This window comes from Erythrolamprus reginae, chromosome 4 (genome assembly GCF_031021105.1).
Source record: "Erythrolamprus reginae isolate rEryReg1 chromosome 4, rEryReg1.hap1, whole genome shotgun sequence".
NCBI lineage: Eukaryota > Metazoa > Chordata > Lepidosauria > Squamata > Dipsadidae > Erythrolamprus > Erythrolamprus reginae.
Window position 1 is genome coordinate 132,409,859 of NC_091953.1, and position 14,663 is coordinate 132,424,521.

Here is a 14,663-nt window from a genome sequence, read left to right on the forward strand (position 1 = left end):
CCCCAATTTAAGAAACCAATCATACATACAGACATGCCATGCATAAATTTTATAAGCCTAGGGGGAAGGGAATATCTCAGTTCCCCCATGCCTGACGACAGAGGTGGGTTTTAAGTAGCTTACGAAAGGCAAGGAGGGTGGGGGCCGCCACAGAGAAGGTTCTTCCCCTGGGTCCCGCCAAACGACATTGTTTAGTCGACGGGACCCGGAGAAGGCCAACTCTGTGGGACCTAACTGGTCGCTGGGATTCGTGCGGCAGAAGACGGTCCCGGAGATATTCTGGTCCGATGCCATGAAGGGCTTTATAGGTCATAGACATGCTTTGACTGACATTGCATTGTACTTTTCTACTTTGTCCAGAACCATTAAGGGTGTAGGTTTAAATTAATAAACTGAGGACAGAATAGCAGCCCTCTTCAAATATCTCCTTTAATACAAGGGACACACGATATACCCATGTTGCAGTTTAAAAACAGCTAGTCAACCCAACTCAACAGCTAGTCAACCCAACTCAATTTGTCACAAGGATAGCTAGCATCACTAACTTCCTGAAATCAGGATATATATCTACAGCATTCCCACACCTGTCTATTAGAATGCAGGGGCACTAAAGAATCAAAGTACATGGTGTTGCAGTGGTTACAGTGCAATATTTCGGGCTAACTCTGCCCACTGCCACCAGTTTGACTGACCCTGTAAACCACTGAGAGAGGGCTGTAAAGCACTGTGAAGTAGTATATAAATCTAAGTGCTATTGCTATTCCAAAAAAATGGGAGGTGTCATAAATCTCTCCTCCAATCATGTGGGAAAACCAAAAGGCTACTTTTTTTTTCATTTGGGAAAAGGGGAAAAAATAACTTTTATTACATAAAAGAGAAATGGAAGAATGTAGATTTGAAGATCTGTTTTTGCTAGCTGGGCATATTCAAATCTTCCCAACAGATTTTCTTTGTGTGGCCAAATTACCAAGGTAGCAATTAACTTAATTTTTATTCAAAGAGGAGAGTTAGCAGAAGTTAACATAAGAAGTCAATAAAAATGAAAGAAGCGAAATAAATGAATTGAGTAGGAAATGTATTTTAACATTTCTAATAATAACCCTTCCTATGAACAAAATGAAGAGAGAAAGAAGCATTTGTTGCGATTATGTTGGTGCAATTCCGATGCTCTATTACGTCAGATAATTTGACTGACAATAACTCTGGATTTTGAAAGCTGCCATCCATTAAATAAATTTCAATTGTGTTAATCATTTCTGCCTAATGTATCCCTCCTAGTGAATTTCTAAGGCTTCCTTTAAAGGGAGAAAAATTGGTTTGGCATGATTATTTCAAGGTCACAAAATTCACAGGCAATGAAATGAATAAAATGATTGAATGACAGTTTAAAAGGAAAAGAAGGCTTGTCAACTCCAAACCACCTAATGGAAGAGAAAAGCTTTCCTGTCTTGCAATTAAGGCAAAATGCTAAAGCATTTTCCAAGCCATTTTCTTCCACTTTTTGCCATAATAGCCAGTGGACTGTCTGGGCTATGTAGGAAAAAAAATAAAAATAAAAATAAGATGTCTTGCTTTAAAATGTCAAACTTCATTTTGTTACAACTGTCCAGCAAAAATTTGGTCTTCGGAAAATTTTCAGCTAATGGATCATTAGGAAAGGAATAATGGAAAGAAAAATAGGGGAAATATGTTATCTTGTTCTAAAAATAAACTGTGTATCACCTTCTAGAAGAATTAGCCCAAGATGCAATGCCCATTTAGAAGGCATTTTGTGACAAACTCCTAGGGGCTGCATAAGTTTTCTAATGCTTCAAAAATTTCTGGCAGAGTTTAAGCCAGGGCAGTCAAACTCGATTTCGTTGAGGCTGTATCAGGTTTGTGTTTGACCTTGAGGGGTTGGGGGGGCGGGGCACGGTCAGGTCGACATCACTCATTTCAAAGGGCAACTATAGTGGCCAAATGTTAAGGCAGGACTTCCCTAAGACCCTCCCTCACTTTCATTCTAACTTCCTTCCTTCCATTCCTTATTTTCCTTCCTTCCTTTCTTCCCTCCTTCCTCCCATTCCTTATTTTCCTTCCTTCCTTCCTTCCTCCCATTCCTTATTTTCCTTCCTTCCTTCCTCCCATTCCTTATTTTCCTTCCTTCCTTCCTTCCTCCTTTTCTTCCTTCCTTCCTTTCTTCCTTCCTTCCTCCCATTCCTTATTTTCCTTCCTTCCTCCCATTCCTTATTTTCCTTCCTTCCTTACTTCTTTTCTTCCTTCCTTCCTTTCTTCCTTCCTTCCTCCCATTCCTTATTTTCCTTCCTTCCTTCCTCCCATTCCTTATTTTCCTTCCTTCCTCCCATTCCTTATTTTCCTTCCTTCCTTTCTTCCTCCCTCCCTCCCATTCCTTATTTTCCTTCCTTCCTTCCTCCCATTCCTTATTTTCCTTCCTTCCTCCCATTCCTTATTTTTCTTCCTTCCTTCCTTCCTCCCATTCCTTATTTTTCTTCCTTCCTTCCTTCCTCCCATTCCTTATTTTCCTTCCTTGCTCTCTTTTCCATCTTCCCTTCTTTTTCTTTGTCTTTGGCTACTTCACTGCAGGGTTTTTAACTTCGTATTATTAGATTTGTATTGTGCATTGTTTCTGTCACTGCTGTGAGCCGCCCCGAGTCTACGGAGAGGGGCGGCATACAAATTTAATAAATATATAAAATAAATAAATACTTCAGCTAATTGCTAGCTGTAGTTCAGCAGTTCAAATCTTACCACCGGCTGAAGGTTGACTCAGCCTTCCATCTTTCCAAGGTGGGTAAAATCAGGACCCAGATTGATTGATTGATTGATTTGATTTGTATGCCACCCCTCTCCGTAGACACGGGGCGGCTAACAACAATAATAAAAACAGCATGTAAATCCAATACTACAACAACTGAAAAACCCTTATTTTAAAACGAATCATACCAAACATACCATGCATAAATTGTAAAGGCCTAGGGGGAAAGAGTATCTCAGTTTGTTGGGGGCAAGAGGCTGATTCTTGTAAACCGCTTAGAGAGGGCAGTAAAAACACTGTGAAGCGGTATATAAATACTATTGCTATTTTTAGTTTGTTTTGATAGCCTTCTGCCAGTAAAAACGGAGCTTGGGAGGCGTGTGTGTCCCATCTGGACTTCTGAGCCCCATTTTCAGGCATGATAGCCTCCTGTAGCCCTCTACCAGCGAAAACAGGACCTGGACACACCCTTCCCAAGCTCTTTTTTCATTGGCAAAGGCACCGCGGGCCGGTCCTTTGTTGTTTCCCGGATGGCCCTGGGGACCAAGATCTAAGCATCCCTTGGGCTGGATTCAGACCGGGGGCCTTGAGTTTGACACTCCTGGCTTAATGGGTGGAGTGTAATTCACAGCTTTGACCAGTGTTGGTATCATCAGCTGCTAATCTGTGGTTTGCTCTTTGGTAACACTTTTGCGTGCTCTTGTAGCACTGTTCTTTTTAACACACCTTAACTCACTTTTTGTGCAGAAAAGATACAATTGTATACAGATCATTTTTGCCCTAGTTAACAATGACTTGGGAAGTTCGCCTTTCCTAATATTTATCCAGAGCCATCTTTCCTTACTGGTTTTGATATATCAAGGGTTCTTTAAACTGTTACTTTTCAGCATTCTTTCCAATTGGTAGATAGGGAAACACTTTGATGGTTCAAGGCAGATGCTTGGAAAAACAGGCAGTCGCTTTCTCCAGCAACAAAGGAAGAAACATTTCTGCATTTGTTGGTTCCTCCCCTTCTTCTCCTCCCCATGGATTGCAAATGGTTTTTGTTGTGTGATTATTATTATTTTCTTTCAACGACCTTGTAACCTCTTGCAATGTCGGCCCGACTGAAGGGAGCTCCAGCCTTTACTGGCCAAAAGCCCTTCCTGACACCTATGTGGAGTTTGCAACAGACATGAACTCATTCACTACTCAAGACCCACCTATACCGCCAGGCATGGGGGATTTGAGACAGGCTCTTTATATTTTATGTTTGGTATGTATGTGTTGTCTGGTTTTAATATGATAGGGTTTTATATATTTCTTTTTAATATTAGATTTGTTTCACTATAATATTGTTTTTATCATTGTTGTGAGCCGCCCCGAGTCTTCAGAGAGAGGCGGCATACAAATCTAATAAATTATTATTATTTATTATTATTATTATTATCATTGCACCCAAAGAGAAAAGTATCTGTCACTACTTAGGACCGAACTCACAGCCTCCTGACTGTGAGGCGAGATCTCCACCTCCAGGTCACTGTGCTACTCTGTTGCATGGTTAAATATCTGCCCAACTACAAAGCCTATCGGCCACCACCCCCACCAGCAGCCGAGTCAGAGGAGGAGGCAAAATGGAATCAGGGTCAGCATAAAGGCAACCTGAACGCTCTGCGCGGGAAGAGGGAATGGAGCTGGTGGAGATAACGACAGAGGTGAAGCCTGTGCCATCCGTCAGCCCTCAGATACTAGAATGAGGGGGCCCTCCCTAAAGCTCATAGGTAAGAAAGTGAGGACCAATCAAGGGAAATATTTCTTCACCCAGAGGGTCGTGGGTTTATGCAATTCACTTCCAGAAGAGGTCGTGACAGCTGTCAGCCTGGATAGCTTCAAGGCAGGATTAGACAGATTCATGGATGCCAAGTGTATCATAGGTGGTTATTGAAACGGATGTCTCTGTGTCACCTCTATGTTGGTTGAGGCAGGCAGGATTCCCTCGGGTACCATTTGTTGGGGGTCAAGGGAAAGGGGGGGTTCATGCCTTCTCTTTCTGCTCAAGATCCCCATGGACAATTGGTGGGCCACTGTGTGACACAGAATGCTGGACTTGACGGGCTTTGGCCTGATTCAGCATGGCTCTTCTTAGGTTCTTATGCTCTTAGTTGAAGAGCCAACAGCCCCCAGGTCTGGAGGTGGCTGATGTGGAAGAGAAAGAACAGCTGGGTCCAGTGCCTGACACAGAGATGCACAAAAGGCAGAGGAGAGGAGAGCACTGGAAATCTGTGGGCCTTTCCACGGGGATGAAAGCAGCCCCACCCTAGCTCTGAGGATAAAAGGCAGGAGGCGGAGATGAATAGATGTGGCAGACAGTTATTTATCTTCCCGCCAGCCAGACCTGTCAGCCTGTGTTGAGAGAGAAACTTTTGCTGGCATTCCTAATAAAGGAATATTCGACTTAACTTCAGAGGGTTTGTCGTGTTTGGGGAGCTGGGTCGGAAGAGCGGTGTTATTTAAAGACCTTTTCTCAGGAGCAACAACTCACATTTGTATAAGCAGAGTTTCATGAAAGATGAAACCAGGCATCTCCTGATCTTCCCACCTACCTTCCACTGTGAGAGTACCCATTTTTGACTCGAGAAAGTCAAACAAAGTGCTTGGCGCAGATGGCCTGGCGTTTCCAAGTTCTTCCTCATCTTCAGGTCTTATTCGGCCTCTCCCCTTTCCTTTTCCTAAAGATAAGCCAGATAGCCTAGTTAGACAGGGGAAAGAAACCGAGTCTATGTTGTAAAGCATTTAAAAATCATTTATTTTACATTTCCTTAAGAAATACAGTCAAGACCCATGCCATTAAAGTACACCTCGGAACACAGTACAGAGCCCCTTTAATCTTTAATCTTTCCCCTCTGTTGGGAGAATTGGCGCTAGACTTATGGTTGGGGGTCACCACAACATGTGTGTCCCGAGTCTGCGGAGAGGAGCGGCATACAAATCTAAATAATAAATAAATAAATAAATAAATAAATAAATAAATAAAATAAAATAAAATAAAATAAAATAAAATAAAATAAATATTAAGGGGCCATGGCATTAGAAAGGTTGAGAACCACTGGCATCCAAGTTTAATACAGTGATACCTCATCTTACAAACCCCTCGTCATACAAACTCTTCGAGATACAAACCCGGGATTTAAGATTTTTTTGCCTCTTCTTCCAAACTATTTTCACCTTATAAACCCAAGCTGCCGCCACTGGGATGCCCCACCTCCAGACTTCTGTTGCCAGCAATGCGCCCGTTTTTGCGCTGCTGGGATTTCCCTGAGGCTCCCCTCCATGGGAAACACCACCTCCGGACTTCCGTGTTTTTGCGATGCTGCAGGGGAATCCCAGCAGCGGAAAAATGGGCGCTTCGCTGGCAACAGAAGTCTGGAGGTGGGGTTTGCCAGCGAAGCACCCGTTTTTGCGCTGCTGGGATTCCCCTGCAGCATCGCAAAAACACGGAAGGGTTTCCCATGGAAGGGATCCTCAGGGGAATCCCAGCAGCGCAAAAAAGGGCGCTTCGGCTGGCAAAAGGAGTGAGTTTTGGGCTTGCACGCAATAATCTCTTTTCCATTGATTCCTATGGGAAACATTGTTTCGTCTTACAAACTTTTCACCTTACAAACCTCGTCCCGGAACCAGTTAAGTTCGTAAGACGAGGTAGCACTGTACATGCAAAATGAATGAGTGCATATCAGTAGTTCTCAACTTATGACCACAATCAGGCCCAAAATTTTCTGTTGTTAAAGTGAAACTTTGCCTAATTGAGTTTTGCCCCGTTGTACAAAGTCCACAATTGTTAAGTGAATTGCTGCAGCCGTCCAGTTAGTAACGTGGCTGTGATGCAAACCTGACTCCCCCATTGACCTGACTTGTTCAGGAGGCTGCAGAAGTAGATCATGCGACCTCTGAAGCACTGCAACTGCACGAGTCAAAAAGAGGGCGGGGAAAATATTTACTGACCCCTCACATCCTGGACACAAACTGTTTCAACTCCTACCCTCAAAACGTCACTACAGAGCACTACACACCAAGACAACTAGACACAAGAACAGTTTTTTTCCCGAACGCCATCACTCTACTAAACAAATAATTCCCTCAACACTGTCAGACTTTCTACTAAATCTGCACTTCTGTTCTTCTAGTTTTTCTTATCATTCCTATCACCCATTTCCTCCCATGTTGACTGTATGGCTGTAACTTGTTGCTTATATCCTAAGATTTTTATTAATATTGCTTCTTCATTGCTTATTTGACCCCTATGACAATCATTAAGTGTTGTACCACATGATTCTTGACAAATGTATATTTTATTTTATGTACGCTGAGAGCATATGCACCAAGACAAATTCCTTGTGTGTCCAATCACACTTAGAAACATAGAAACATAGAAGACTGACGGCAGAAAAAGACCTCATGGTCCATCTAGTCTGCCCTTATACTATTTCCTGTATTTTATCTTTAAATGGATATATGTTTATCCCAGGCATGTTTAAATTCAGTTACTGTGGATTTACCAACCACGTCTGCTGGAAGTTTGTTCCAAGGATCTACTACTCTTTCAATGAAATAATATTTTCTCACGTTGGTTTTGATCTTTCCCCCAACTTGACCTCAGATTGTGTCCCCTTGTTCTTGTGTTCACTTTCCTATTAAAAACACTTCCCTCCTGGACCTTATTTAACCCTTTGACATATTTAAATGTTTCAGTCATGTCCCCCCTTTTCCTTCTGTCCTCCAGACTATACAGATTGAGTTCATTAAGTCTTTCCTGATACTTGGCCAATAAAATTCTATTCTATTCTATAAGTACAGTCAGTTGCCAAGTGTCTGAATTCTGATCAACCATCAATTTAAGTGTAAAATACTGCGTAGTAAGTCAAGGTGTAAATAAATTTGTACCATAGGTCAATAAATCTGTACTCCCCCACCCACCCACCCAAAAAATCAGATGCTACAAAACCCTTTTTCTGTCTAATAAATGAAATTATACCTCTAGGGGCTGGTCCTTGAGTGGTGGCTTGTTTATTGCTGTTGAGGAGGAAATTTAATGAAGCTTCAAGGTTGTTGCTATTATCCATGAGTGCCTGCCGGGCAGCTTCCTTGCTAAAGCCCATCTCTGTTATGTGTTTGAGAGCCTTTTCATCAACCTGCCAGACAAATGAGTGGAAAAAAACTCAATTTGAAGATGGAAACAAAGAAAACCCTTACTTTTAAAAACGCAAATATAGAATTTTTTTTTTAAACTGTTGTTCGGTGTGATTTGTTAATGTATTAGCAGAGTAATCCCTGTTTACCAAGGTTGTGCACAAACAGAAACGTTTAGATTGAGATTGGTTGTGAATAACTAAGAAATAAGAGCCGGGGTGGCGCAGCAGGTAGAGTGCTGTACTGCAGGCCACTGAAGCTGACTGTAAATCTGCAGGTCAGCGGTTCAAATCTCATCACCGGCTCAAGGTTCACTCAGCCTTCCATCCTTCCGAGGTGGGTCAAATGAGGGCCCGGATGGTGGGGGCCATAGGCTGGCTCTGCTAAAAAGTGCTATTGCTAACATGTTGTAAGCCACCCTGAGTCTAAGGAGAAGGGCGGCATAAAAATGAATAAATAAATAAATAAATAAATAAATAAATAAATAAATAAAATAAACTACTCAGCCACACACTAACTTGAATTAGAATTTACTTTGAGAAATAACATATTCCTATAAACAGTCTAAAGTCAGAATAATAAAAATAACATCTAAGTCAGAATAACAATCATTACCAAGTGTATGGTCTTTCTTACCAGTTGTCCTTGTCATAATCATCAAAGATATCAAGCCTGAACACATTTTAGCTATGATACATGACTACAATACAGAGCATGCAGAGAATTGCAGAGCAAATCTAACAGTGAGTAGCCAGACAAAGAGAAACAGAGAGGGTGACTCAGAGAAATAAGCTATGAACTCTCGCTCCCTCTTGTGGCAGCCTGCAACAGCTGCAGCCAATATATTGCCAACCCAACCCTTATGGACAGAGCCCTAACATGATTGATTTTCTTTTCCTGAATACAGTGTTCCCTCAATTTTCGCAGGGGATGCGTTCCGAAACCGCCCGCGAAAGTTGAATTTCCGTGAAGTAGAGATGCGGAAGTAAATGCACTATTTTTGGCTATGAACAGTATCCCAAGCCTTCCCTTAACACTTTAAACCCCTAAATTACCATTTCCCATTCCCTTAGCAACCATTTAGATTATTACTCACCGTGTTTATTTATTAAAGTTTATTAAAAAAAATATTTATTAAAGGCGGACGAAAGTTTGGCGATGACATATGACGTCATCGGGCGGGAAAAACGTGGTATAGGGGAAAAAACTGCAAAGTATTTTTTAATTAATATTTTTGAAAAACCGTGGTATAGACTTTTCGCAAAGTTCGAACCCGCAAAAATTGAGGGAACACTGTATTACTGAATAGCTGCTTTCTGTAAGACTCTGTTGTGAGAGGTTGGGGTTGGGTGTGTGTGTGTAGAATTCTATCATCACCTTCTTCTTTTAACGACCCCATAATCATTTACAAGGCGGAGTCTGGCAGCTGAAAGGAGCTAAATGTTTACTGGCTGGGTATCCTACCTCTCGCCAATGCAGAGTTTTGTTTGGCAGATATAACCTGTTCTATTATATTTTCCATTCTAATTACTCTACTCCACTCTACCGTATTTTAATTCTATTCTATTCTTCAATCCAGTTAGTCTACTCTACTCTTATTCTTCATTCTCTTCAGGTCCCTTCAGCCTTGAAAGACGGCGTTTAAGGGGTGACTTGATCGAAGTGTATATAATCATGCATGGGATAGAAAAGGTGGATAGAGAAAAATCATTTTCTCTATCACACAATACTAGGACGAGGGGGCCCTCCCTAAAGCTCATAGGTAAGAAAGCGAGGACAAAAAAAGGGAAATATTTCTTCACCCAGAGGGTCCTTGGTTTATGCAATTCTCTTCCAGAAGAGATTGTGACAGCTGTCAGCTTTGATAGCTTCAAGGCAGGATTAGACAGATTCATGGATGCCAAGTGCATCGGTGGTTATTGAAACGGATGTCTATGTGCCACCTCTATGTAGGTTGAGGCAGGCAGGATTCCCTTGGGTACCATTGGTTGGGGGTCAGGGGAAAGGGAGGGTCTTGCTTTCTCTTTCTGCTCAAGATCCCCATGGACAATTGGTGGGCCACTGTGTGACACAGAATGCTGGACTCGATGGGCTTTGGCCTGATTCAGCATGGCTCTTTTTATGTTCTTATGTTCTATTCCAATACTCTACTCTACTCCACTCTAATTTAATTCTACCCTAATTCCATTCCATTCGATTATTGTGTTTAGAGACATGTATCTTACCAGTTCACGATAGACACCTTCATTTTTTCCTTCGGGCTTTGTCTTCTCCTTCTGGAATACGTCTCTGCTCCGACTGCCTCCTGCATTCAAACTGAGGTTGCTTCTAGTGTTACTCCCACCGCCTCCAAAAGTCTTGGTCTTTAAGGAAGAAGAATCAGGCTTTAGCAACACCACGGCCATGGACTTCTGAAGTGACTTGAGAAGCACAAGCTGAACACAGGCATTCCTCGACTTACGACCACAAATTGAATCCCAAATTTCCATTTCTAAGTGAGGCAGTGGGTGTTAGATGAATTCTGCCCAATTTTAAGACTTTTCTTGCCACAATTAAGTAAATAAATGCCATTAACACGGTGATTAAGGGAAATCTGGCTCCCTACCACCACCCTGTTGTCAGAAGGTCCTAAGAAGCGATCACCAATTCAAAATTATACATAGAGCTATATATGCATTCAATCTCCCAATAACAAGTAGACTGGACAGATTAACAGCATGCCCAAAGTGTGGTATACCCCACACTGATTGATTAATAATAATAATAATAATTATTATTAATTAATAATACTAATAATTATTATTATTATTATATTAAATGATGGGTTTTATATGTTTTTAATATTAGATTGATTTAATTGTAATATTGTTTTATTATTGTTGTGAGCCGCCCCGAGTCTTCGAAGAGGGGCGGCATACAAATCTAATATATTATTATTATTATTATTATTATTATTATTATTATTATTATTATTATTATTATTATTATTTCAATACAACTCAGCAAACAAGATCACTATGCTGGATTTCGCATTTCATCACCAGTTGGGCGCTTCCCAAGCACCTAAGACTGTGTGATGTAATGGAAAATTATGTTTGCTGATCCCAGTAAAGCGGCCTTTTGCAATTGATAGATGGAGATTTTGTCCATTCCGATGGTTTTCAAATGTCCGCTCAGATCCTTTGGCCCTGCGCCCAGCGTGCCAAGTACCACTGGGACCACTTTCACTGGCTTATGCCAGAGTCGTTGTAGCTCGATTTTTAGATCTTCGTATTTTACTAATTTCTCTAGCTGCTTCTCCTCAATTCTGCTGTCCCCTGGGATTGCGATGTCGATTATTATTATTATTATTATTATTATTATTATTATTATTTATTAGAAACATAGAAACATAGAAACATAGAAGTCTGACGGCAGAAAAAGACCCCATGGTCCATCTAGTCTGCCCTTATACTATTTTCTGTATTTTATCTTAGGATGGATATATGTTTATCCCAGGCATGTTTAAATTCAGTTACTGTGGATTTATCTACCACGTCTGCTGGAAGTTTGTTCCAAGGATCTACTACTCTTTCAGTAAAATAATATTTTCTCATGTTGCTTTTGATCTTTCCCCCAACTAACCTCAGATTGTGTCCCCTTGTTCTTGTGTTCACTTTCCTATTAAAAACACTTCCCTCCTGGACCTTATTTAACCCTTTAATATATTTAAATGTTTCGATCATGTCCCCCCTTTTCCTTCTGTCCTCCAGACTAGACAGATTGAGTTCATTAAGTCTTTCCTGATACGTTTTATACTTAAGACCTTCCACCATTCTTGTAGCCCGTCTTTGGACCCGTTCAATTTTGTCAATATCTTTTTGTAGGTGAGGTCTCCAGAACTGAACACAGTATTCCAAATGTGGTCTCACCAGCATTCTATATAGCGGGATCATAATCTCCCTCTTCCTGCTTGTTATACCTCTAGCTATGCAGCCAAGCATCCTACTTGCTTTCCCTACTGCCTGACTGCACTGTTCACCCATTTTGAGACTGTCAGAAATCACTACGCCTAAATCCTTTTCTTTTGAAGTATTTGCTAACACAGAACTGCCAATACAATAGTCAGATTGAGGATTCCTTTTCCCCAAGTGCATTATTTTACATTTGGAAACATTAAACTGCAGTTTCCATTGCTTTGACCATTTATCTAGTAAAGCTAAATCATTTACCATATTGCCGACGCCTCCAGGAATATCAACCCTATTGCACACTTTAGATTTGTATGTCCCCTTCTCCGAAGACTTGGGGCGGCTCAGAGGATACAAAAGGTACAGCATGACAACAAATCTAATAATTAAAATTACTACTAAAAATCCCATATATAATTAAAACCAGTCAACCAACTAATTCATAACCACACATTAGATTATGGGAATGTCCATATAGCATAAAATTCTGGCAACAAATAGAAGAAATTATTTAAAAGATTTGGCTCAAAGAAAATAACCTTTCTTCTAAATTACTTTTATTTCATTGTTTCCTCGAGTAAACCAAAAGTACTGCATAGTCTATGGTTAGTTAGTAAAAAAATGTTTACTAAAATAATGGCTGGAACCTGCAGTCCCTACGGTGGGCATGGTGGTAGAACAAATGAAACAACTCTTTCACGTAGAACGCTTAGAAGCAGAAAAATCCAAAAGCAAGTTCACAGTCCCATTCTTTAAAAAAGGGAGGTGATTTCTGAGTATATACTTTACACACACAGAGTTGGACGTAGTGATACGTCCATTCACTCTGACAGAATGGTATTTACAAGAAAGGTTAAAAGGTTCCTTGGGGATAACTCCAAATAACTTAAAGAGCAGATGACGAAGGAAAGAAAAATAATATGTTCACTTCAAACGGTAGGATTACAGTTCAAGTATATGTTATATTTTGTATGTTTGCCAGAAATATATGGATATTCATTTCTGATAAGGAAGGGAATACTTCATACGGACCTACGGAACTATATAATTTCTTATGAATCCAATGACCAGTGAATCAAAAATGATTTATTATGTAACTGTTTAATTATTGTTTTGACACTTTGCCATGTTTTATTGTTGTTTGTAACATAAAAGTTTAAAATAAATTTTAAAAATTTAAAAAAACAAAAGAAGTGATCACATAACCAGAATATCTGCGAGACCGCCTTCTGCCGCACGAATCCCAGCGACCGGTTAGGTCCCACAGAGTTGGCCTTCTCCAGGTCCCGTCGACTAAGCAATGTCGTCTGGTGGGACCCAGGGGAAGAGCCTTCTCTGTGGCGGCCCCAACCCTCTGGAACCAGCTCCCCCCAGAGATTAGGATTCCCCCCCCCCCCTCCTTGCCTTTCGCAAACTTCTTAAAACCCATCTCTGCCATCAGGCATGGGGGAACTGAGATATCTCCCCTTGCCTATGTGGTTTTATGTATGGAATGTTTGGGTGTAGGTTTTTTATATAAGGTTTTTTTTTAGATTTTTAATGTAAAATTGCTATTTTAGATTTAATATTAGATTTGCCATTGTATACTGTTTTATCACTGCTGTGGGCCGCCCCGAGTCTGCGGAGAGGGGCGGCATACAAATCTAATAAATAATAATAGTAATAATAATAATAATTATAATAATAATAATAATAACCCTAACACGAATGCACGCATCTCAATTTTGATCATGTGCCTAAGGGGATGCTGTAGCGGTTGTTAAGCAGGAAAACGGTCATAAAGTCCCTTTTCTCAATGTTGTTGAAACTTTGAATGGCCAGTAAATGTACTGTTGTAAGTCTAAATGGACTGTTGTAAATAAATGGACTGTTGTAAGTCTACATTTATCTCTTCCAAATAAATGTTTTTAAGTCGAAGAGTATCAACATTTCAACATTTTGGGTGAGAAACAGGACTACCAACCACCTGATTTGCAAGAGTTAAAAGTACAGCTGGTACATGCAGTCCTTAACTTAACAAGAGTTTCATTTAGTGACAGTTCAGCGGCACTGACGAAACTGAAACTTTGCACTAGCACAATTGAGCCCAGGATTTGCTAAAGCGAGACCTTTGTTAGGTGGGTTTTGATCCACTTTACAACTTTTCTCGTTGCCGTTAAGCAGATCACTGCAGCTGTTGAATGAGTGAAGTGAGCTCAATTCCCCCCCCCTTGAGGTTGCTTGTAAGAAGGTCACATTCGCCAAAAAGTCATGGACTGCCTTCTTGGTTCATTAAACTGACTGAAAATGGAAATAATTCCTGATATAACAAATCAATCAATCAATTTATTATTACAGTCTTAGGCCGGACACCAGAACAAATTTAAAAAATGGTCAGTAAATATACAATTAAAAATTATGGTATAAAATAATGAATCTATAATAAAATCCAGTCTGTCAATTATGCATGCTCTTAACTATGCTACAATTAAAATCCATAAACTGTATGGCCCACTGTAGGTTCAACACTAAAAGGGGAATTGATTGATTGATATAACAGAATAAGAGTTGTAAAGGACCTTGGAGGTCTTCTAGTCCAACAGCTGGCATGAATTAATGACAATTGCAAAGTCCCAGAGTCGAACTTCGAAGGTCACTAAATAAACTGATGTTAAGTCGAGGACTATCCTGTTTCCCCCAAAATAAGACACCCCCTGATAGTAAGCTCAATGGGGCTTTTGAGTGCATGGGAATAAGGCCAAGCACTTATGTCAGGGTTCAAAAAAATATAAGACAGGGTCTTGTTTTCGGGAAAA

The 14,663-nt window shown here is 40.5% G+C and overlaps 1 protein-coding gene across 1 annotated transcript in view; it reads right to left on the reverse strand.

Annotated features, from left to right (window-relative positions):
• Positions 1 to 14,663, reverse strand: part of TDRD3 (tudor domain containing 3) — an 88,985-nt gene that overhangs the window by 38,341 nt on the left and 35,981 nt on the right. The window contains exons 8-10 of the mRNA XM_070751368.1: positions 10,144 to 10,281; positions 7,764 to 7,920; positions 5,338 to 5,463 (exon numbers count right to left, since the gene is read on the reverse strand). Of these exons, the coding sequence (XP_070607469.1) occupies positions 5,338 to 5,463; positions 7,764 to 7,920; positions 10,144 to 10,281 (421 nt within the window). The remainder of the gene's footprint in view (positions 1 to 5,337; positions 5,464 to 7,763; positions 7,921 to 10,143; positions 10,282 to 14,663) is intronic.